We start from the raw sequence: 25,900 nt of genomic DNA on the forward strand, positions 1-25,900 counted from the left end.
TACTTCATGTTGTTGCTTGAGGGCCTCAGGTTAGTGACCTATTGGTTGTAAAGATTATTACCTAGACAGATCATCTGTGCAGTTTTTTTTTTTTTAACCCTGAATCCTAAATCTGATACTTAAGAGTCTGTATGATGTTGTAATGTTCTCATGATGTAGTTACATTAAAGGGACACTATGCAGGAAATGGTCAAAAAAGGTACTGCAACTATGCTGCTCATTGAAACGGGGTTGGCTATTGCCAAATTTGATATTTACATGAAAGTTTACTGAGTAATAAACAAATATTTTCTAGTATGGTCCAAGTAGAGTCATTTTTGCAGCTAAAAATGGCTATTTCTGGAAATTAAAAATGGCGGACCAAGGAGAAGATCCCCCTATTCATGTATGAAAAATGAAATTTTTCCAGTCATAATGAATACTTAGAATTTTATGCTGGTGGTAAGTATTCATGAAAAAGGTAACATTAGTGAATGGGCAGCATGAATTCTGGAAATAAACAACTAAAAATCTCACACAGTGTCCCTTTAAAGACCGCTGGAGCCTGGGGGTGTTCTATACCGCTGGAGCCCGGGGTTGTCCTTGCTACCAAGAACATCAAGAGCCTTTGAGGTGTTGAATGTTCCGCCAAATGTGTGCTTTCATGAAAGTCAAAGTCTCAGGTATTTATGTTGTGTTTTTTTGGCGTCAGTGTGTGGCAACTAGTATTTTACACAGTGTCCCTTTAAAAGAGTGAATGATAAGCTAGCAGAAGACTATATATGTAACATTATTACAAAACCAAACATGTCTGAAGTCATATTTTCTCCACATTAAGACAGGCTTGTAAATGTGAATAAAAAGTAAGTGATCTGCATCAAAATCAGTGTCAAAATAGCACCCGTCAAATGTTGATTCAGTTGTCACGTGGTCCCTGAATATTTTTGGGGGGACAAAGTGGTCCTCGGTCTGAAAAACTTTGAGAATCACTGGTTAGACAGATGATGAAGAGGGAGGTAGGCTACAGAGGAGTACAAAGCATCAAGATGATGTTTATTAACGGACATTACAGGATGTTTTAACAGCTTTTAACATACACGTATTTAAAGACAAATTATTCACACACATTATTCACATCTACAGGGTGATTCTCATTCACAACTCTATGCACAACGGAGCCTTTTGACGACGTAACCGGAAGAGGAGACTCTTCAAATCTTGACAGAATCGATATCATTTAAATAACCCTCACTAAAAAAAAACACTGCTGAACCTAATTTAGCACTATGGCTATTTGGATAGCCTACACTGGCTTCCAGAGTTACAATTACACAGATGAACCCATGAAATCGTATTTGCTCGTCTTTTCTATCGGAGTGAGAGCGTGATGACCTAGTATGGCTTAGCAGCACAATTGGATGATTGTCTAAAGAGCTGAACAGCTCAATGACATGTTCCATGTCACCTCATATACAGACTGATGACTACTGCTTTGGCTGTGTTCTTTTTCGGTGGTTTTAATACGTATGTACATTTTAGCCTTACAAAGCAAAAAGGCAGTAACTATTAGTGGTGTTAACAATGATCGATTCGGCGATCCAATCCAATGCGGGGCATGGACGATCCAGGATCGATGCGGCAAGTTCCAGGATCGATGCGGCAATTTTTTAAAGTTTCAATTACTTCCTTGGATATTTCGAGAGCAAATGAATGTTAAATTAAACAAAAGTACTTCAAAGCATTGCAAGACTGATACACACTGATCCAGACTGATCCAGAAAACAGCCAATAAATTGTTGCTCAGTATCTGACTACTTGTATTGCCTCATCATGACTGATGAAACATTTGCTTTGCTTTCAGTAGAAATGTAATGCATTGCAATGCATTGTAGAATTGAATCGGATCGGATCGAATCGCATCGAATCGGATCGTGATCGAATCGGATCGTGATGACAGTGCTGATCCACAGCACTAGTAACTATACATAGGCTATAGCTCTGAACGGGGTAATGACTTTCAAATTATTCTGTTGTCCAGCCAAAGTAGTTTTACTGTAAGTAGGTTATTGACACGAGGCTGTTTTGTTACTCTAGTCTTGATTACCACATTATATTATATATCATTAAAAACTAATTTTCAACAACAATGCGGTTACTATCTTTTAGCTTTGTCTTCTTTTTGTCTGAAATACAGCGTGTCCTATATAGAGGCAAGTTTACACTGACATTGGTAGTTTGCGGAACAATATTTAACAAATAAAAAAATCTAATCACATCGCCCACAGTCACTCAACGTTTCTTTGGTGAGATATAAGATTATGTCAATGAATTGTAGCCATACACTCACCTCCATTGTGAAGGATGAATATACAGTAGGCTACACAGTCACAACCAAACAGGGAAATGCATAGATGAACTCTGACTCAGAACAATGACTCAGTACAAAAGGAGAGTTACAGGCTAACATTTGATTGTAAAGTAAACGCGGTGGAGGGAGGTAGACCCTCTCAGAGGCACATCACAATCCTACTGGAGCTGGTGGAGGTGACGCGATCCGCTTTGGGAAGTACTGATTGGAGCTGGTGGAGGTGACACGATCCGCATTGGGAAGTACTGATTGTCACTACAGTGTGAAGTGGCATTGCACATAGACATGAAGATACAATATCTCTCATAAACTCAGATACTCTGACACACACATACAGACACACACGCACACACGCACGCACGCACGCACACACACACACACACACACACAAATAAAAATACTGAATATTCTGTACATATACTGTAGACTGGTGGAGGCACGTAAGCATAAATATAAAAGCTAATAAGAACCATAAACCATAACACCCACTACAACTGTAAACATTTTATATCATTTCACTTGGTCACATATACTGTATTTGACCTGTTTCAGGTTTTGAGCCTCCTTTGTATATTATCTGAATAAACGTTGAAAAGTTGGATAATACATTGTTAAGATGAGATTCAAAAATATGATGCTCTAATATAGGCAAATAACATTACTGGTAAAGGCATGTAGGACACAAGAATATCTCTTGCAATTCGGTTCTTCCAGTTCATTATTTGCATATCTCACATGGTCAGTAAGAATGAAAGTTCACGACAGGAAAACACTTGTCAGATAAAAAAATGAGCACAGCTATGGGCAAAATCTAGGACAAAAATATTAAATTAAAATTAAAAGTGTGATGTACACAATATTGAGATGTTCATCTGTAGTAACAAGAAATATTAGGGACAGCTGATTCTAATTGGATACATTTATCTAAACTATGTTTTAGCTGTAGTACGTTTTAGCTGCTAGAGTAAGCCCAGGAGAAGAAATAGATATTTTTGTCATTAGATATTTTTTTTAGCCACCAAACTTTTAAAACCATTTTTTTATCTAACACGAACCACTGACACTACTGGGTTCAACAAATCCCATCATCTTAAGAGTATGACTAATTTGTCATCTGGAGAAACTTGGTGGACAAGGAACAATAATTTACTTTCAAAACCAAACTTAATAAACCAAGTAATCACACCTTTTGTCAAAAAAATATATCACTCAAAGGGAGGTTGTGAGTAGTACACGATAAGAAAAAAAAGAAAAACACCAGCAATGATCCCTTTGTATGACTAAATTCCACTTCATTCACACATTCATTAATCTCATTTTGGCAGAGATAGATCTCACGATCTGCAGTTGTTCATATTCACCATAGATACCTGCTCCAGTCCAGTCCCTAACATCAGACACCTGCTCCAGTCCAGTCCCTAACATCAGGGCACACTGATTGACTTGGCTGGTCCCTGCTGTTGGACAGCTTATTGCTTTTTAAATACAGTACAAAGTGAAGTCCTCGGGTCAGGTGCCACCAGAGCTAGTCAGGCTCTGGTCAAAAACAAAACAAGTCCAGCAAAATATGTTGGCCAACTGACCAACTGTCACAAATATGTAAAGTAGAAAAAAGAAACATGTCAACACAAAGTCCAGCTACCGCCATCTGCACCTCAGGGCAAGGTGTCCAGCTACCGCCATCTAGCCAGGCCGTGCCCTCCTAGTGACGCAACAGCATCAGCGTTGCTACCAGTCAGGTCAAGAGTCAATGCAAGTACTTTCTGAGTTCCCTCAAATACGGGAACTCCTCCCACTTTGTTGGGAAGCAAACAATCATTAGCAAACCAAGGGAGGCCATTTGGGAAATACCGTTTGGGAAAGGTTAATTGTTATGCTCTTGGTCAGACCAAGTCCTCGAAGAGATTTGAAAGTCGATGATACTCCTTACGGTAAGGTGTTCAGCTACCGCCATCTGCTCCTCACGGTAAGGTGTCTTTGGTAGGACGCAGCTGTCGTGGGTGGGGAGGGGTCCTCTAGGCGTCCTGCCATAGGCATAGACACCCTGCTGAAGGAGGCATGTATTCCACTGTACTTTAGGCCAAAATAGTAGCCTGATAAACCAGCCTAAATGTGAGACCGGAGTAATGTAGTCTGGCCCCGATGAACGATACCTCCGAAGATTGTTGATGAGAACAACCTGTTGTTTTTTCAAACCGTGCCGGCGCTCTGACCAATCTGCGATCTTTGCCGTTGATGTGCTTTCTCAACGGTGTTGCGAGCTTCGTCGTCATTCCCTCAAAATCCCACCCGCTTTGATTCAAAACAAATCTCTCCGTTGTGATTGGTTTTGCCAGACTCAGGGCACAGTGTTCAAAACGTTCTCAGATCCGAGGCCAGACCCACTCGCTGCTGAAAAGGAGGTGGCGCTGGTTTACCAGACTACCAAAGTAGTCGTGTCTGCTGTAGTCTTGTACTGTACTGTACTTCAGGCCACCGGGACATCCTCACTGGATCTTTGACAGGCCATTGGCCAATAGAAGCTTCAGAGGGATGGCGGACCGAGAAACCTTCATGGGCAGTTTATGGAGGCCTGTGAATAGAATAGAATAGAATAGAATAGAATAGAATAGAATAGAATAGAATAGAATAGATTAGAATAGAATGTAATAGAATGCAATAGAATGAAATATAATGGAATAGAATGGAATAGAATGTAATCGAATGCAATAGAATGCAATAGAATAGAATAAATGGTGAGCTCCAGCATCAGTGAACTGAGGACTACGTCAATGCTTTCATTCTCTAAGTCAGTGATTTTCAACCTATGGGCTGGGGCCCACTGGTGGGCCCTGAAGGTATTCCAAGTGGGCCTTGAAATCGCTTTCTAAAAATTATAATCATATTTTGGTGTGTGTTGCTATTGATTTATTTGAGTTTTATTCTTTATTGGGTCAGAACTGGGCCCTGAACATTTGTGACAATTTCGAGTGGGCCCCACGTTGGAAAAGGTTGGGAACCCCTGGTCTAAGTCATGACTTTGTGCTAGTACGCTACCGTATGGGTCACTCATGACTATGTGCTAGTACGCTACCGTATGGGTCACTCATGACTATGTGCTAGTACGCTACCGTATGGGTCACTCATGACTTTGTGCTAGTACGCTACCGTATGGGTCACTCATGACTATGTGCTAGTACGCTACCGTATGGGTCACTCATGACTATGTGCTAGTACGCTACCGTATGGGTCACTCATGACTATGTGCTAGTACGGTAGCGTACTTCATGACTATGTGCTAGTACGCTACCGTATGGGTCACTCATGACTATGTGCTAGTACGCTACCGTATGGGTCACTCATGACTATGTGCTAGTACGGTAGCGTACTTCATGACTATGTGCTAGTACGCTACCGTATGGGTCACTCATGACTATGTGCTAGTACGGTAGCGTACTTCATGACTATGTGCTAGTACGCTACCGTATGGGTCACTCATGACTATGTGCTAGTACGCTACCGTATGGGTCACTCATGACTATGTGCTAGTACGGTAGCGTACTTCATGACTATGTGCTAGTACGCTACCGTATGGGTCACTCATGACTATGTGCTAGTACGCTACCGTATGGGTCACTCATGACTATGTGCTAGTACGCTACCGTATGGGTCACTCATGACTATGTGCTAGTACGCTACCGTATGGGTCAGTCATGACTATGTGCTAGTACGCTACCGTATGGGTCACTCATGACTATGTGCTAGTACGCTACCGTATGGGTCACTCATGACTATGTGCTAGTACGCTACCGTATGGGTCAGTCATGACTATGTGCTAGTACGCTACCGTATGGGTCACTCATGACTATGTGCTAGTACGCTACCGTATGGGTCACTCATGACTATGTGCTAGTACGCTACCGTATGGGTCAGTCATGACTATGTGCTAGTACGCTACCGTATGGGTCAGTCATGACTATGTGCTAGTACGGTAGCGTACTTCATGACTATGTGCTAGTACGCTACCGTATGGGTCACTCATGACTATGTGCTAGTACGCTACCGTATGGGTCACTCATGACTATGTGCTAGTACGCTACCGTATGGGTCACTCATGACTATGTGCTAGTACGCTACCGTATGGGTCAGTCATGACTATGTGCTAGTACGCTACCGTATGGGTCACTCATGACTATGTGCTAGTACGCTACCGTATGGGTCACTCATGACTATGTGCTAGTACGCTACCGTATGGGTCAGTCATGACTATGTGCTAGTACGCTACCGTATGGGTCACTCATGACTATGTGCTAGTACGCTACCGTATGGGTCACTCATGACTATGTGCTAGTACGCTACCGTATGGGTCACTCATGACTATGTGCTAGTACCGTAGCGTACTTCATGACTATGTGCTAGTACGCTACCGTATGGGTCACTCATGACTATGTGCTAGTACGCTACCGTATGGGTCACTCATGACTATGTGCTAGTACGCTACCGTATGGGTCACTCATGACTATGTGCTAGTACGCTACCGTATGGGTCACTCATGACTTTGTGCTAGTACGCTACCGTATGGGTCACTCATGACTATGTGCTAGTACGCTACCGTATGGGTCACTCATGACTATGTGCTAGTACGCTACCGTATGGGTCAGTGGTGTGCAGAGCAGTAGAGGGTAAGTAAGTGCTGCACATATTTAGTATTTGAAAACCTTTTTAAAATGGTAAAGCAACTCTAGGAAGTTGGCTGCACAGTTGGCCATACATTTATTTTACATATTTCTGTATTTCATTCTGATGGAGGCAGGCAGGGGCAGCCGTTTTGTTTTTGTACTGTCAATCAACTTATACATGGGTTCAAAATGTTTGTTTTCTCCTGGCTGCACACAACTCAACCTCTGACTGTTGGAAACCTCTGTTGGTCAAAAAATTAGCTCACGTGGTCGGCTGCCAGTGTCTTGCTCCTCCTCACAACACCGTGTTTATAAGCATAGTGAACCCATGTATACATGTAGCATAGACCAGTGTTTCTCAACTGGTGGGTCGCGACCCAGAAGTGGGTCGCGGAAGGGTCATGGGTGGGTCGCGGAGACGTGGTATAAAAAAAAATGTAATTCATTGATTCACTAATTTTTTTGTTAAAAAATCATCCAACTTTTCCTGCAAAAATGTACAACTTTCATTTTGATAGGCGATTGAACGTGTGTCATCTGTCGTCATAGATAAAATCAGAATGTTTTTGCGAGATAGTAGCGTGCAACCAGTCATTCGAGTATCGCTAAAAAATTTGGGTCGTGACCGAATGAGATTGGAAAATGGTGGGTCCCAAGACTGTTCCAGTTGAGAAACTCTGGCATAGACTGTACTGTATGCCTGTGCTGTATGTCACTTCGTCAGTGTTCTAATCTACACTGTCCAATTTCAAATCTAACCTTTTCACTTCTGCTTTTCAACTTCACTGACAGGCACTTCCACTTTATTTTAATTATCAGTTTATTTTTTATTTTATTTTACATCATTATTTTTTTCCCTCATTTTTATTTCATTTTCAAATGCATTCTACTTCTTTTTCTGATTTTAAAACATTTATTTTTATTGTACTTTTATTTCTATTTTATTTTTGCATTTTAATTACTCTCCTATTGTTAATTCACTGAAGCTTTGTTATACTTTCCCTACTGTTATGTATTTGTTTTGATAGTAAAGTGTCCTTGGGTATTTTGAAAAGCACTCAAAATAAAATTCATTATTTTCATTATGTGTGGAGGTTGGCAATGCCTTACCAAAGGCCCGCATGAGTTCCCTCTGTACGGCCCAGGTGAGGGTGTTGATGAGACAGGCGGACGTCAGCCCAGCGAACAGGATGTTGTACAGGAAGACGATGTGGAAGTTCCCCAGCCAGTTGTAGCGGCCAAAGTCCCCCAGCAGGTCGAAACGAGTGATGCCTGCATGGGACACACACGCAGCACAGAGAGGAGCCAATGATGCACAACATAACACATAAATGTTCTTTCAAAAAAGTTGCACTGAGGATGGTCTGAATGGGACCGAAACGTTTGCACTGTTCACGTGGGTAGCACTTTTTTATTTTCGAAACATGCAATAAAAGAACACTATTGCATCGGTATACAAGGTGTGCGAGTTCCCCTTACTTGATCCTATAACATAACACATAACACAGCACATACATCACACGGCAATACATCGTACAGGAATACATCGCACAGGAACTGTAGAAATAATTATAATCCGTAGCAAAGACTTTGTTTTTATTTTCACTTTCATATTTGTTTATATTTGTTTTAGATATATTGTTATACACTCTGCTCCTTTTGAAGTTTTAATTATTTTTTAAAATCTTCTTTTTGACTTTATTTACAATAGGACAGTGAAGGTGGTGACAGGAAGCGAGTGGGGAGAGAGAGACGGGGAGCGGTTGGCCATGGCAGGGGCCCTTTTGAAGTTTTCACCAGAGAACTATGTAACTACTGTAGGAGGATTTATAGTTAAGGCTGCCTCTGATAAGAAGCATAGGGGAGTTATCACACACTGACCTGTATGACCCCTGTCTGACCCCCGTGTGACCCCTGTGATTTTCCTTTCCTGTGTCTCCTCATTAATAAGGGCCGTAATGGGAAGGAGAGACAGAGAGAGAGAGTACAGAAGCCAACCAAAGAGCATGTTATCTAGGCTTCTCAATCTCTCTCCTTTCGCGAAAGACAACTGCACCTTGATCTAATTGTTGTGGTCTCGTGTATCGTCAAATGAATTCGTTTTCTTCACAGAAATACGCCACACAGCCCCTCAGATGAGCGTATGCCAGGGAGCTGAAGACATGCATGATAGTATCAGAGATTCTTTAAGTATAGAGATATGCCAATGTAATAGGTTTCTATGGGCACCTAAGATGACCATACTCCTAGCATTGAATAGAACAGTCCTTAGGTCTGCCTAAAGGGGGATTTCCCCCCCCCTCCCCCTTGCAATTGTAGAACCCGGAAACAATGGGCCAACGGAATCACTCTCTCGCTCTACTCTCTCTGATAGCATTGCTGTACATGACTAAACCGGTGCATTAAATGACATCACATTTAGTAGACACGTTTATCCAGAGCGACTCTCAACTGAGGATATAATCAACAGCATACGTAAAATTGACTCAACAACAAGGTAAAAATGTGTTGTGGGAATCCTGACTAAGTGGAGCGCATTGTATTCTTTCTCTGCCTCACTTTACTTACCAAGAGTCCGGGAGAAGACGGGCAGGGCGGAACTGAGGACCAGCAGACACACACAGTTGCCAATGATCTGCAGGGCATGTCACAGTAAAGTACAGGTAAGTGTATTAGACAGAAAGGAAGACAGAAAATGCATGTGTGTGTGTGTGTGTGCGTTAGGGTGCATCAAATGCCCCCTATGAAAAAATATTGCCTTGGCCCTATAGTAAAAATGTTCTACTACACCCAGTAAAAACACACTGTGCAAAATATTTTGAAATTTGGATGAAGTCTACCGGGGCCACCAGCCCCATGAAAATAGAAAATAATGATGATAGTCAAAATCTTGGCATATACAGTAAATGGCTATTTCGGTGCATAAAGCTACCCACTGTGCGTGTGTACAGACCTACTGGTGAGTACATCCATGGTGGCACTTATCTATGGTAGCCTAGGCCATGTTCATAGGCTGTGTGTGAGAGGACTGCAAATTGCCGGCCTAAATAAGAAAAAAGCGAAGCAGCTAGCTAAGTATTGCTCACTTTCTGCAGTTATAGGCAGTTTGCATATATGGAGAAGGAGATTCCACTTGTATCCTTGAAGAGGCTGTAGACCACTATCATTTTGGTATTTATGTAAAAGACACATCATTGCTTCTTTAACATTGCTTGGGGCGCTGACTGTATTGTTTTCTCAATAATTATTGGTCCTCCCAAATAAACAAATCGAAATGTGTGTGTGTGTGTGTGTGTGTGTGTGTGTGTGTGTGTGTGTGTGTGTGTGTGTGTGTGTGTGTGTGTGTGTGTGTGTGTGTGTGTGTGTGTGTGTGTGTGTGTGTGTGTGTGTGTGTGTGTGTGTGGTGTCCTGAGTGTGTGTGTGTGTGTGAGCTACGTACCTGTGTGTGTGTGTGTGTGTGTGTGTGTGTGTGTGTGTGTGTGTGTGTGTGTGTGTGTGTGTGTGTGTGTGTGTGTGTGTGAGCTGCGTACCTGTGTGAGTGTGGTGTCCTGAGCGCGGGGCAGCAGTGTGGAGAAGAGAGGGGAGCTGTAGAAGCCCACCACAGAGGACAGCATGAGGTAGCTGAGAGCAGCAGAGTCAAGGACATAAACACTACAGTCTCTTTCCTTAGTCTTAGTCTCTGAGGTATTTCCTTAAGCCACTGCTATTAACATCTCTTATGTACCTAACATTTGCTTTTTAACATTTTTCTTTATCTTTATGTGTTGGACATTGTTGCCAGTGTTGCAACTGTACACTGCACCTAGATGCCTTGCTTATTATCCAATTTGCCTTGTTACCTTCCTATTATTTAATGTTGCTTCTATTACCTTGTGTTTGACAATGTTGTCAGTGTTGCAACTTGCTCAAGGGACGTCAACACTACAGCCCACTACAGAGGACAGCATGAGATAGCTGCAGCAGAGTCAAAGGACGTCAACTAGGGGGGCATGGGGGGGCTTGTCCCCCCTTCTGGTCTTGATATCGCTACTTTTTCTACATGATTTTATCACTGTTTAATGTAATTCCATTGATATTGCTTAAAATCTGAAACATATCCCCCCTTCTGCTTTTCCGACAAATCGCACCCTGCACGTAGCTCAAGGGGCGTCAACACTACAGTACACTACAGAGGACCGCATGAGATAGCTGCAGCCAGGTGGAAGCGGAGTCAAGGTGCGTCAACACTTCTATACACGTAGCTCAAGGGACGTCAACACTACAGTACACGTGGCTCCGACGACGGCAAACGCTTCATGTGCCAAGGGCCACTGACAGCTTTGGTCGGGCCCAGGACAAAGTCAACTGAAAGCGCCCCCCCCCCCCCCCCCCCCCCCCCCCCAAACACACACACACACACACTCAAAACATAAAATGCAATGAAGACCCAATCCTGGGGCCCCCCATCTCCCTGGGCCCGGGACACCTGACCACCTTTGTCACACCCTTGACGACGTCCCTGCATGTGCCTCTATATTTACACAGGACATACTCATACTGTGCGTGTCAAGAGTGTCGGTGTAAACAAAGCTGAATAAAGCTTAGCTCACCCAAACGCACACTCGAGATACTGTACGTGTATGTACACGGAGAGATTACAGTACATGTCCTTGTGTCAGTAACTTAAGCAATAAGCCACGAGAGTCTGTGGGTTATGCTCAATTGACAACAGGCAAAGGGGAGTGGGGCACGACGCGAAGCGGGAATGAAATGTCTTTGCAATCACACTGATACCCCAACCACAGATGGTGCAAAGATGTGCTCTTCTTGCAGACTCCCTACCCCAACTGCAACATATTCTCATTACCGACGTTGATGCGCTTGGTCTAACTTGGACGCGCATAGAATCTTCAGGTGGAAGGTGTAGGTTTACGCTCGATTGACCACAGCTATCAGCCAATCAGAATCGAGAACCGGACTGCACAGTGTTAGATTTACTATTATACTAGACTTAGTTTCTATAAGCTACTGCATTGGCTGAGAGGCTGAGCGTTAAGGATACAGGATAAGGAGGACTTGAACAGCAGCACCAAAAGAGCCAAACATGGAGAAGGAGGCAGCACCCAGCAGAGGATCCTGCAAACACACAAAACAAACCACACACACACACACACACAATTTTTATTACATTGTGCACACAACACTTTATATCAGTATGCAAGTAACATGTGTATAATGTGTATGTGAATAATTATTAAGACCATGTGTCTGTAGTGGAGAACACATAAGATATACAGTGCTGTACCTGTATTATATTGTATTGTATTATATGATATAATATAATATAATATAATATAATATATCATATCATATCATATCATATCATATCATATCATATCATATCATATTATATTATATTATATTATATTATATACAGTGCTGTACCTCCATTCCTTGGGGCAATGCTGTCTCGTCAAACAACAGCTCCAGCACATGGAAACACACTATCAACACACACACCACCTGGCGCAGAGAGCGAGAGAGAGAGATAGAAAGAGAGAGAGAGAGAGAGAGATGAAGACAAAAAGAGATGGAGAGAGAGAGAGAGAGAGAGATGAAGACAAAAAAGAGATGGAGAGGAAGAGTGATAAACTTGATGTTAATCAAATACAAAATGACACAGTAGAAGAGAATGTATGGCTAAAACGAGGGCATAGATTAGATCAGGGGTTCCCAACCTTTTTCAACTTGGGGCCCACTCGAAATTGTCAAAAATGTTCAGGGGCCCACTTCTGACCCAATTAAGAGAATAAAACTCAAATAAATCCACAACAATACACACCAAAATATGATTATTATTTTTGGAAAATGATTTCAAGGCCCACTTGGAATACCTTCAGGGCCCACTAGTGGGCCCCGGCCCATAGGTTGGGAATCACTGGATTAGATGTCTGTGGTGTTGTTGCCTACCGTCAAAGCCAGCAGAAGGAGCATGGCGAAAGGGTATCCCAGGTTACGCTGCCATGGAGACGCTCTCCTCCGCATCTCTAAGGAGACAGACGGAGGGATGAAGTGAGAAGAGGAGAGAAGAGAAGAGAGGAGACAGAGGGTGAGAAATGGTACTGCCTTGCCCTGGCTGCCCCACCTATTAAGGCTACAGCCAGGGACATTCGAAGATATGAACATTCCAATTGATTTTCGCAGAACTGTGCCATAGCTCATTGCCATAACATCAGCTGACTTATGATCGCTGACATTTTGCTCTGGTTGCTCAATTCGTTTCAGCCCTGGCAAATTTGCTTTGGTTGCTCAATTCGTCAACCCTCCATAAAGAATAATTACTTCCGTTGCTCCGGCCGTTTCGGACGTTTTTGGTGTACAGCAACAGTGCCATACGTCTACAATACAATACAGTGCACTCTTCTTTAAAGGATGCTGTGTGTGTGTGTGGTGTGGTGCACTATGTCTGTCCCTGCATTGTGTGTGTGTGTGTGTGTGTGTGTGTGTGTGTGTGTGTGTGTGTGTGTGTGTGTGTGTGTGTGTGTGTGTGTGTGTGTGTGTGTGTGTGTGTGTGTGTGTGTGTGTGTGTGTGTTGAGTGTGTTGAGTGTATCTTACCCAGGGCAACCCGCTGTGCCTTTATGGCCACAAATTGGTTCTTCAGAACGTCCATATTCACATTTATCCAACACGATGTTTCAGCTGGTTGACACACAAACGGGTAAAAAAGAGGCAAAAAGAGGCATGAAGTTAGATACTGAGAGACACTCAGTACAGCGGACACTGTCATATTACAACAATATGATATTTTGGTAACACTTTATTTTAGGGCTACATCTATTAGCACTAATACATACAATGTTCCTGTATAAGTAACTTGTAAAGCATGTACAAAGCAAAATCAAACATTTGTTAGGCATGTATTCGCAAATGTCTTGTTCATGCACAATTAAGGATTTATTACCAATTTAACCTTAGTAAGGACCTAGTAGGTCTTAGCGTTTGCTTAGCACATGCCTTACAAGTTACTTATGCAGGCATTAACATTGTATGTATTAATGCTAATAGATGTATCCCTAAAATAAAGTGATACCAATATTGTAATGATATTGTGCTTTGATGTTGTAATAATAAACGTGTTCAAATTCAAAGATTCATGCACAGCTTCTACGTGCTGATAGGACTGTTTAGCAATCCAAAAGAAAAAATATCGTTTAACGCACACTTGTTTGACTTTTCTCTCATCATGTTATGTATTGAGGTTGAGCATCACGTTTCATATCTGTGCACATTCAGGTTCAATTCCTGAGTGAACCTGATAATGCACAGATGTGAAGTGTAGAGTAGTACTGTACATGTGCTGTTCACTGTCAATGAAAGACAAAAGACAAACATGTGTGCTGTAAACTTTTGCCATTTGAATTAATAAAACGTTCTGTTGGATTAAAGAATCAGTTCAGTCAATTTCAATATGCTGTTGTATTGCTCACGCTACCCTTGACTTGTCAGTACTCGGTGATGCCACATTCTTCGGCTCAGCCCTTTCCAAGATATGAACTATTCTAATGGGGGCAGCGTTTGTTTACTTCTTTTTTTTAAATTAACAAAGGCCTACTCCAAATATTTTCCCAAAAGGTACTGCTGTTTGCTAGTTGTCTGCTGATGTTGTATAACCTTTTGGATGTTTTTGGAAATAAATACAAATGTTTTTTGAAATGTAAACAAACAGCTGCCCCCATTACAATGACCAGGATCTCTGAAAAGGCTGAAGAAGAAGAAAAAAAAATCTCAGGTACTGACAAGTCCAGGTTAGTGTGAGCATTACAACTGCATGTTGAAATTGACTGAACTGGTCCTTTAAATAATGCCGTGTGTGTATTGCATGTAAAGGGCCATTTACTGTTGAGCTTGCGGGAGAGGGCGGCTTCCTCAAACACGGCACAGCTCATTTTGTCATCAATATCCTCCAGGAGCTGAGGAGAGGAGAGGAGGAGGAGAGGAGGAGAGGAGGAGGATACACATCACACAGTCAGGGAGGGAGAGAGAGAGACAGAGAGAGACAGAGAGGGAAAGAGAGAAGAGAGAGAGAGAGAGAAGAGAGAGAGAGAATATCAGACAGAGAGAAGGAGGCAGCCAGATATAGTAATATACACGTAGATAGAAAAGAGACAGTGGCAGACAGATAAAGAGAAAAAGACTGAATGACATAAAATGTGTTTTATTATATGGACAGATAAAATACTAATGTAGGCTATACATTTACACACACACACACGCCAGCGCTCTACATTAACACCAGTCAACCGGCCAAATGCTGATGAAATTTCAGTTTGGCTGGTAGAAAAGACCAACTTACTAACTAGCCACTTCGACTAGAGATGTCCGATAATATAGGCCCACCGATATTATCGGCCCGATAATAGCATAAAATGTCATATCGGTCAATATCGGTATCGGATTTTTGACAAAACCGATGCATCTAGTGGGGCATTACAATAAAATTAAGCATATTTTGTTCCACTACAGGAGATGTGTAATGTTTCTTAAAATTTGTTTTGAGGAAAAATAACCCACATATATCGACATTGGCCGATATCGGAATCGAAAATTGAGAGTTGGACAATTTTGCATATCGGATATCGGCAAAAAAGCCAATATCGGACATCTCTAGTTTGACCCACTAGTGAGTGTGTGTTTGGCTAATGAGATTAACATCTACTAGTAATTTTGGCTGGTGATGAAAAAAGTTAATTTAAAGCCCTGGCACACGAGCACACACACACACGCACACACACACACACACACACACACACACACACACACACACACACACACACACACACACACACACACACACACACACACACACACACACACACACACACACACACACACACACACACACACTTACCCGTGGCTTTACAAGGAGTCTGCCAGTGACTGTGAACATGCGAGACAAGCCCAGAGGAGTACACACTGGAGAGAGACAGAGAGAGACAGAGAGAGAGGGAGAGACATAGAGAGATAGAGAGAGAGAGAGAGAGAGAGAGAGAGAGAGAGAGAGAGAGAGAGAGAGAGAGTGAGAGACACAGAGAGAGAGAGAGAGACATAGAGAGAGAGCGAGAGACAGAAAGAGAGAGTGAGAGAGAGTGTGAGAGAGAGCGAGAGAGAGAGAGAGAGAATAAATACTTTTAAACTTCTTGAGTACCAACACAACAACACAACTCCACTGAAAAATACCAACATGCACGTTTAAGTATCAAATACTGCTGCTATTCAGTGGCAATAAAAACAAGCATTGAAATAAAAAATGAATATAAACAACACACTGCCGACTGAATCTGTACTAATACAGTAGTAGATAGATAGATAGACGTCGGTAATGAGAATATGTTGCAGTTGGGGTAGTCTGCAAGAAGAGCACATCTTTGCACCATCTGTGCTTCTGAGCATGTAGGCCTACACTGTTTTTCTTCTATTTGTTTTACTGTTGTTTGTTTTTCTGTGTTGGTGTCATGTGTCCTATGTGTTCTATGTGTTCCTTATGATGCTGCAACCTCCCTGTCTCCAAAGCAAATTTCTCCTTCGTGGAGACTAATAAAGAAACCTAACCTAACCTAACTCCGCTTCGCGTCGTGCCCCACTCCCCTTTGCCTGTTATCAATTGAGCATAACCCACGGCCTCTCGTGGCTTATTGCTTAAATATCATACTACTAGTGCTGCCATTACATCAATCTACTTCTAATTCTACTTTATACGCAAGAAGGCTGTCTGTCATGCTGACTCACTAAAAAAAAACAAAAAAAACCCCAAGAATTACAGTCGAGAGTGCCGCTTTTCTACATGAATGTGCAATGTACTTACACAGCAGCAGCAGTACCCCAAACAAGGAGATGCAGGAGTAGAGGTAGGGCAGGTAGTACTCCCACAGGTCTGAGAGGAGGAGGAGAAGAAAGAGGTTTCAAAAGTCATTTATTGGACCAAAGATTCACATTTTTAGAACAAAGAAAAACAAAACAAAAAACAAAACCAAACCAGTTCCCTCCTTACAGCCTCAACACCAACCTCTCCTCCTCATCCACCTCACACAACAGTCCTCCCAATCCCCAAATTCCCAAAAAAGAATCTACATCATTCACCAATTTGTAATATGCAAACTCCACCTTGACCCTACACCCCACCATCCCCTTTAAAACTTCCATGGGGTCTGTTGTCCCCTCCCCAAGATTTTTATTTTTTCGGGTTCGCCATATGGCCATGAGGAGAAGAGAGAGGAAGGATGAAGATATTCAGAATTATTTTTTTGCAGTCAGCAGCTGTGCAGTGCTGGTGTGGGTGAGACGGAGGGTTCAAAAATGATAAACTGACAGAATGTATATACAGTAGTACTTCCTCCCACTCACTCAGCAGAGTACACAAAGAACCTCTACACAACTTAATGCCTCACATTCAGCTATATTCACACACACACACACACACACACACACACACACACACACACACACACACACACACACACACACACACACACACACACACACACACACACACACACACACACACACACACACACACACACACACACACACACACACACACACACACACACACACACGGACACATGCACACTCCGCTGGCACACTATGTGCCAGACAGCGCAATAGGGAGTGAGCAGTGAGCAGTGTGGTGTATTGGTGGCTTGCTCAAGGACACAAACAACAGTCTGCAGTAGGGCTGGGCGGTTCTGGAAAAAATGTGTATCTTGATGAAAATTGATATCACGGTTCTCTGCACGTTTTTTTTTATAAGCAGCGATTTTCCCCCACATCTCAATGTTTCTGAAGAAAAGACTGAAATTTAATTTAAAAAAGAGATAAAATCATAAATTTAAATTAATCTCCATTTCAATTTGAATCACTGTTTTGGAATAATAATAAAAAAAAAACCTTCTCTCATCAAAAAGTGAACCTTGTGTAGGTGAAACCGTTATCACGTTTTTTTAACGGTATACCGCCCAGCCTTAGTCTGAAGGCAGCTATTCCCGAAGGAAGGCTGGAACCAGTGGTGGAACAATTGCACACAGGGACCCAGGGCAAGACACTTATGGGGCCCCCCTATACAGCTTTCCAAGCTCACAATAGGGCCCCCACCACTAATACGGGAGGGCCCTGGGCCCAGGGGCAAGTGCCCTGCTCGCCCTCCCTATAGCTCCGCCCCTGGCTGGAACAGAACCAACACCAGAATCCAAATGATGGCAGTCAGACCACTCAGGAGTCAAAGAACTATACAACAGGTACTATAGAGTCCCTCCTGAGACCTCATCTTAAAGGGACACTGCAGGAAATGGTCAAAAAAGGTACTGCAACTATGCTGCTCATTGAAACTGGGCTGCCTATTGCCAAATTTGATCTTTACATGAAAGTTTACTGAGTATTAAACAAATATTTTCTAGTATGGTCCAAGTACAGTCATTTTTGCAGCTATTTTTGGCTATTTAGGAAATTCAACATGGCGGACCATGGAGAAGATCCCCCTTTTCATGTATGAGAAGTGCAATTTTTCCAGTCATAATGAATACTTAGAATTTGATGCTGGTGGTAAGTATTCATGAAAAAGGTAACATTAGTGAATGGGCAGCATGAATGCTGGAAATAAACAACTAAAAATCTCACACAGTGTCCCTTTAAGCATATAAAGAATAATTGTATGAGACTATATCATATTCTGCAATCACTGGTGCTTACCGTAGAGGCTCTCGCGGGCCGAGGTGTCGTGGAGGAGGGCACAGGCCACCCACACCATCCCCAGCACCAGCAGAGTCAACAGCAGCAGCACCACCGCCGTCTCATACACACGCGCCATCACACCCTGCAAAACAACACACACACACACACGCACGCATACACGCACTCGCGCAGTCGCGCACGCACGCACAAACACACACACACACACACACACACACACACACAGTTCAAAATCGCCTTAAAACCTTTCAAATTGGTCACATATGGCCTAGTGTACAGGTACAACCCTCTGACAAACTACTTGTTATGTGCAGTGTACCTTCTTGGATCCAGCAAAGCCCTCCGACTCCGTGAAGAAGTAGGCAAATGGGAGGAAGAACACCAGGGAGAGGTTGGAGAAGAGAAACACCAGATTCCACAGTCCTGGAAGGAAATTAAACCAAAGTCACTCACAGTTGATATCCTAACTCCCTGAAGTTAAACAGTTCAGCAACAGAATGAACATATGTGTCAGAGAAAAGAATTGTAAATTCATGTACGTATGAGTAGGTTATTGTTGTACTGTAGTGTGTGTGTAGGTGATTTTTGTCAATATCTTATTTATATGTTTAGTTTAACTGCACATTGGAGACAGGTCAAACGCAATTTCAAGCTTATGTGCTAACCCTGTTACATAGATTTTCGACAATAAAGTACACTTGACTTGACTTGACTTGTGTGTAGTCTACAAACAAGGGAAACTAAAGTCACCAAAGTCACCACCAGGGGGTGCCATAGCACACGGAAGAGACTTCCCAAGTCTCTGTTTTCACAGATGTATTGGACCTTGTAGTCAACACCCCTACACTTAATGAACTGACATACTCATAGGAAAAGTCACAAGTTGGTGTGAATGGAGTGAATGTTTCTGAATGAAAGTTGACACTCTAGTAGTAGTTGGGTGAGAATGAGTACGCGGACACGAGAGTGAATGTGTGTACGGCAGAGGTGGAACATAACTAAGTATTTTCACTTCGTAACTGTACTTAAGTATTTTTTTCTGGAATTTGTACTTACTTGAGTAAAAATGAAAATGCACACTTTTACTTTTACTCAATTACATTTTTTGACAATTACTTGTACTTTCTACTCCTTACATTTCTAGAAGAGGATTTAGTTACTAGTTACATTTATCCTAGGTTTTCCTGTTGTGTTTTGTGGATATTTGAGTAGCCTCAGCTGCGGGCAGGGAGGTGGGACCAAGCCCCTCTTTCAAACTGACACCCAGACAGAAAAGATACTTTAAAAAACATTAACAGGACTCCATAGTCATGTTCAAATAGAACCGAAAACCGTTGCAGAAACTTTTTCCTATTGGATCAAGTAGGCAGACATACTTGTACTTTTGTACTCAAAAAGTTAGTACTTGTGACTTTTACTTAAGTACATTTTTGGTGTACAACTTCAACTTTCACTTGAGTAATTTTTTCGCATGGTACTTCTACTTTTACTTAACCCCTTAGCGCAGCACTATGGCTCTCTGTAATGTCATGGCAATGTTGTTATGATGTAGTTAAGCATTTTCAGCAAGTGAATAGGGTCGCCGGCGACCCCTACTGCAGTAAGAGGCTACAGACACACCTTCTTCCACATCTGGTGTACGGCCCTGCCACCCGTGTCACTGATTTATCCTACCTGATGTGCAGCAATTACCTCTTCATTTCCTGGCTTGCGGTGTGTGTGTGTGTGTGTGTAAAGATGTGTGTTATTCTGTGTCTGTGTGTGTGTGTGTGTGTGTGTGTGTGTGTGAGTGTGTGTGTGTGTGTGTTTTGTGTGTGTGTGTGAGGGTGCGTGTCTGTGTGCGCGAAAGAGAGAGCGCGAGAGAGAGAGACAGAAGGACACTTAATGACAATATGTGTGTACAGTATGTGTGTGTGGTGTGTGTATGTGTGCATGCGTGCGTGCGTGTGTGTGTGCGTGTGTGTGTATGCCATGATGCCGCACCATGGATGAGGGATCCGTTGAGCCACTGCATGTAGTAGCTCTGGGGGAAGGAGAGCAGCACCTCATTGGACAAGATGGAGATGGGCAGCAGGAGCACCGCCCCCACCGACACCGTCAGGGAGAAGGTGCACAGCCACAGCCTATAGGAAGGAGAGACACATGAGACACAGCCTATAGGAGAGAGGGACACATGAGACACAGCCAATAGGAGAGAGGGACACATGAGACACAGCCAATAGGAGAGGGGGACACATGAGCCACAGCCTATAGGAGAGAGGGACACATGAGACACAGCCAATAGGAGAGAGAGACACATGGTACAGGGTTCGGGAGGCACATGAGAATAGGACAGGGCACAGGGTTCAAGGAACACAGCCTATAGGACAGGGCACAGGGCACAGGGTCACAGCCTATAGGACAGGGCACAGGAGGGCACAGGGTTCGAGAGGCACATGAGTATAGGACAGGGCACAGGGTTCAAGGGACACAGCCTATAGGACAGGGCACAGGGTTCAAGGGTCACAGTATGAGCACAACCTCAGAGTGCAGATGTAACGGATGGCAACTGAGGTGATGATACACAGGGAAACGTTTTGAGCAGCGTTGCCAGGCAACATCATGATTGGCTACAAACATTCTAATTGAATAGTAAGAAGGCCTCTTGATAAGAATGTTATCTTATAGTATCTTAAAAATGTTATAGTATCGTTGCCCAGACATGTTGTTCAAAAAGTTGCCCTGTGTATCAGGTGGACGTATGCGTAGCTCAGTGGTATCGTGCTGTCATGCCATGCCCAATCTGGAGAATATCTCAGTGCTGGCATTACTGTATGAGGCTTCAGGAGGAAGATTTACTAATGTTCTACTGCCAAACTCTACTACTTGGCATCCGTAGGTCGCAGGTTTGAGTCCTGTGTGGAAAACTAGTGCAATATGACCTCAGCTACACAGACACACAGAGACCAAGACGGTGTACAGCCACCGCCTATACTGCCCTACAAAACAAGAACGCAGTAACTCAGATTTTGGCAAACTGAGAGAAAAAGGCTTCAAAGTTTCCTGTATGGCCTGACAACTGTGTTGTCGCGGTAAAGTGGTGGTGACACTTCCTTGTAATACTTTTTTAGGATAGAAATTAAATGCACACAAAAAAAACAAGAAAAAACAACATTTATGTGTGTTTTTGCCGCAAAAAACGGAGTTACTGCGCTCTTGGCTGGTATTACTGCCACAAAATGGAGTTACTGCAGGAGTTACTGCATTCTTGGCTAGTATTACTGTCTACTCTCAAACCATTCCCGTTGGAAAGTGCAGCAGTAACTCACCGACTTACTGCGTTTTTGTTTTGCACGACGTAACCTTTAATCCAACACCTCAGTAACTTTTTTTTTTTGTCATTTTTGCACTTTCAAAATGATTTTTCTCTAAAACGGGACGATGTTGGACCACCATTTTTTGACACAAGACAAATGAGGTAGTTTAAAGCCCATTTCCGATCTAAACTCAATTTCGACCATTTTCGAGTTACTGCGTTCTTGTTTTGCACGGCAGTATAGGAGAGTTCACAGGGTTCACAACAGAGCACATAGGGGGTCTGAACGCAACATCAAAACATTGACACAGAGAGCAAGAAGGAGCACGACCACCCTCTCTATAGAGGGCAAGAGGTTCAAAAGAGACAAACGTACACACACGTACACACACGTACAATCTCAACAGAGTGAGTGAGAAAGTACAAAGTAACAGTCTGTAAGGGCAAAGGGCTCACAAGGGACACACAAGTACACACTTGGGTACAACTTCAGTACATATCTAGTAGAGCTAGAACTAGATGTGTTTAAATGTGTGATATACTGTATTGTACACCTTGACTTCCTTTCGGGGATACAGTATTAGTATCTTTGGTAACACTTTATTTTAGGGATACATCTATTAGCACTAATACATACAATGTTAATGCCTGCATAAGTAACTTGTAAGGCATGTACTAAGCAAACGCTAAGGCCTACTAGGTCCTTACTAAGGTTAATTTGGTAATAAATCCCTTATTGTGCTTTCCTGGTGAACCAGAAGCTATGTGTTACTGGTTCACCAGGATATTATTGTGCATGAACAAGACATTTGCGAATACATGCCTAACAAATGTTTGATTTTGCTTTGTACCTTACAAGTTACTTATACAGGGACATTGTATGTATTAGTGCTAATAGATGTATCCCTAAAATAAAGTGTTACCGTATCTTTAATATACTAGTCTACAGGACTACAGATGACAACATGGGGTGTCAATATGTCAGAGTAAACTCACATACAAATGTAAATCAAGACAGAGTATTCTGCAGGTGGCCAGTGTAATTTCAACTCTACTCTTTTAATATTTACACTGACCAAAGAGTAAAGTAACACTGTGTTTGAGTGGGCCCAAATGTTATGTTTACGGAGTTAATTTCAACTCTTTAAAGGGGTATGCCACTATTTTGGGACTTAATGCAGTTAAAATCGTTGGCTGGGGTTTATAAAGGTGGTAAAGTGTCTTATTTTTCATGTTAAGTGTTGTCTTGCTTTAAGACAAGTTAAAAGAGGGAATATGTCGCTAAGCTAGTGAAAGTCAATGGATCCGTGTAGCATTGTGCTACACGGATCCATTGACTTTCACTAGCTTAGCGACATGCTCCCTCTTTTAACTTGTCTTAAAGCAAGACAACGGCTTACATGCAAAATAAGACACTTTAACATCTTTATAAACCCTGGCCAACGATTTTAACTGTATTAAGTCCCAAAATAGTGGCATACCCCTTTAAGGTTTATATTAACACTGGTATTTGTGCTGTGTGTCATGTCAGGCAAACTGAGGTACATGTGGTGGTGTTGAGTGACTTACGCGATCTTGTTGACAGTGGCGTCCTCATCGTTGTCTGAGGGGGAAGATAAGACACATTGATGAGAAACACGGTGTTCTGTACTGTACACATGTAAGGCCATCTCACCCATCACACACCACTGACAACGGCTGCTTTTGCCATGGAGTGCCTTCATACAATAAACAACATATGCTCAAAAAACACTGAAGGAAAAAAATCCTTGGTCCAGGCACTTCAGTTGGTTTATGTGGTAAAAAACAAACTTTATTTAAAGGGCAAATGCATTAAAAACACACCCTGATGAAGGCCACAGTGCCGAAACACGTTGGTGTTTTTTAATGCATTTGCCCTTTAAATAAAGTTTTTTTTTTACCACATGAACCAACTGAAGTGCCTGGACCAAGGATTGTTTTGACCAGTTGGTTTTGAGGGACACTAGTAGCGCTCTACCAATTCTTCTGCTAAACAACTAAACATACCATGTTCACACATAGATTTCATTTTTGAGCATGTGTTATCAAGGAAGCTATACAACCTGTGTGACAAAAAAGAATAAATAGCATGCCGTTGAATGTCGACAAAAGAATACCATTCTCAATCTTGACACATGTGAAAATAGACAACGCAATATGGTACAGATAACATCTTGACAACACATCATGATAATAAGGTGTTACTGTTTCACCTGTTTTCAGGCCTTTCAGGCTTTTCACTTCTGCATGTAACTTCTGTGTCTGTGTCTGTGTCTGTGCATACTTATTGCATACTGCTTAATAGCATTCAGCCTTGCCCTTTACAAACAGGAACGCAAACATCCAGCAACTGTAGCAATATCTCCCAAAACTGGTTGCTCCTCTCTCTATGCCGAAGGGTTTACCTGAGTTATTTTAGGCAAAACTGAAAAGTAACATGGACCATTTACACACACACACACACGCGCACACACGCACACACACACACACGCACGCACACGCACGCACACACACACACACACACACACACACACACACACACACACACACACACACACATACACACACACACACACACAAACACAAGCAAGTCGAGACAAGGATTTATGATGAGTAATAGCAGAAGATCCTGTATCGCTACTCATATAGCCTCCAAACATTGATTGTGTGTGTGTGTGTGTGTGTGTGTGTGTGTGTGTGTGTGTGTGTGTGTGTGTGTGTGTGTGTGTGTGTGTGTGTGTGTGTGTGTGTGTGTGTGTGTGTGTGTGTGTGTGTGTGTGTGTGCGTGTGTGTATATGTGTGTGTGTGTGTGTGTGTGTGTGTGTGTGTGTGTGTGTGTGTGTGTGTGTGTGTGTGTGTGCGTGCGTTTGAGAGAGAGAGAGAGGGGGGGGGGGGTGTCAAGCATTATGCACTTCATCTCTGCTGCACTTTAAGTGGGATGGGGGGGCTGAGGGGGTCCAGCACTGCTGTCACTTTTACCTCTTATTGCACTTTACTTAAAAAAAAACCTGCTGCTACTAAGTATTGTACCCCAAACACAATTTCATTGCCTTTTTGACAATGACAATAAATTCTTGAATCTTGAATCTTGAATCTTGATTAGATAAGAAAACTGGTGGCAACACTTTCCCCGAAATACTAAACTAGAATTGATTGGGCAATCTACTGTAGTATTCAGGGGTCGATATCTTCACGCCATGGCTTTGGAATCAACTGATTACGGAAAGGGACTGCATGAGAACAAAACCGATCGCACATTTTGGGTGCATCCCAATATGCGACCTTGCCTCCTCCACTTGCGCTTGTCTCCTCGCCCCGCCTCCTGGCCCCTCCTCCGTGGAGAAAACGATAAAGTTTCCCAGCTGTCAGCCTCGCCACAACAACTTTTGAGGGACTGTTTTTCATTCACCATCCCAATTGCAAATGAGAAAAAGACTTTACAATTGAGATTTTGCAAGATATTGAAATATAATGCTGTTGTCAGTGATGTCATCATGACGAGAAGCGAGTGGAGGAGGCAAGTGGAGGAGGCAAGGTCACATATTGGGATGCACCCCAAATCTACGCTATCTCTCCTGCAATTACACATTAACAATATTACAAAATGAGTCTTGCTTTACTCATTGATTTTATCTTTTGTGATTTTTACATATTGTCCTTTGCTTTTCTTTTTTTATTAAATCAAACTGCCTTTCCTCATGAAATGCACTGTTACAAATGAGCTTGGCTTGTATTGTCTTGTCTTTGTCTTATGGCTTACGTCTGACAATTTTTATGAAGTGCCATGAGGATGATGTGAGAGCCTAATAAATAACCGTCATAAAAACATCTCTGAACCTTAATTACGAAACCACGCC

At 42.5% G+C, this 25,900-nt stretch overlaps 1 protein-coding gene across 1 annotated transcript in view; it reads right to left on the minus strand.

Moving 5' to 3' along the window:
* Positions 1-2,427: 2,427 nt before the first annotated feature.
* The window catches only part of LOC134461938 (limb region 1 homolog-like protein), a 40,466-nt gene continuing 16,993 nt past the window's right edge, over positions 2,428-25,900 (minus strand). The window contains exons 3-17 of the mRNA XM_063214759.1: positions 23,592-23,625; positions 20,711-20,850; positions 19,047-19,150; positions 18,728-18,851; positions 16,848-16,916; positions 15,894-15,958; positions 14,883-14,955; positions 13,601-13,684; positions 12,955-13,031; positions 12,430-12,507; positions 12,047-12,120; positions 10,536-10,626; positions 9,574-9,640; positions 8,116-8,277; positions 2,428-4,919 (exon numbers count right to left, since the gene is read on the minus strand). Coding sequence (XP_063070829.1) covers positions 4,834-4,919; positions 8,116-8,277; positions 9,574-9,640; positions 10,536-10,626; positions 12,047-12,120; positions 12,430-12,507; positions 12,955-13,031; positions 13,601-13,684; positions 14,883-14,955; positions 15,894-15,958; positions 16,848-16,916; positions 18,728-18,851; positions 19,047-19,150; positions 20,711-20,850; positions 23,592-23,625 — 1,328 coding nt within the window. The 3' untranslated portion in view covers positions 2,428-4,833. The remainder of the gene's footprint in view (positions 4,920-8,115; positions 8,278-9,573; positions 9,641-10,535; positions 10,627-12,046; positions 12,121-12,429; positions 12,508-12,954; positions 13,032-13,600; positions 13,685-14,882; positions 14,956-15,893; positions 15,959-16,847; positions 16,917-18,727; positions 18,852-19,046; positions 19,151-20,710; positions 20,851-23,591; positions 23,626-25,900) is intronic.

The sequence above is a fragment of the Engraulis encrasicolus genome, chromosome 14 (genome assembly GCF_034702125.1).
Source record: "Engraulis encrasicolus isolate BLACKSEA-1 chromosome 14, IST_EnEncr_1.0, whole genome shotgun sequence".
Lineage (NCBI taxonomy): Eukaryota > Metazoa > Chordata > Actinopteri > Clupeiformes > Engraulidae > Engraulis > Engraulis encrasicolus.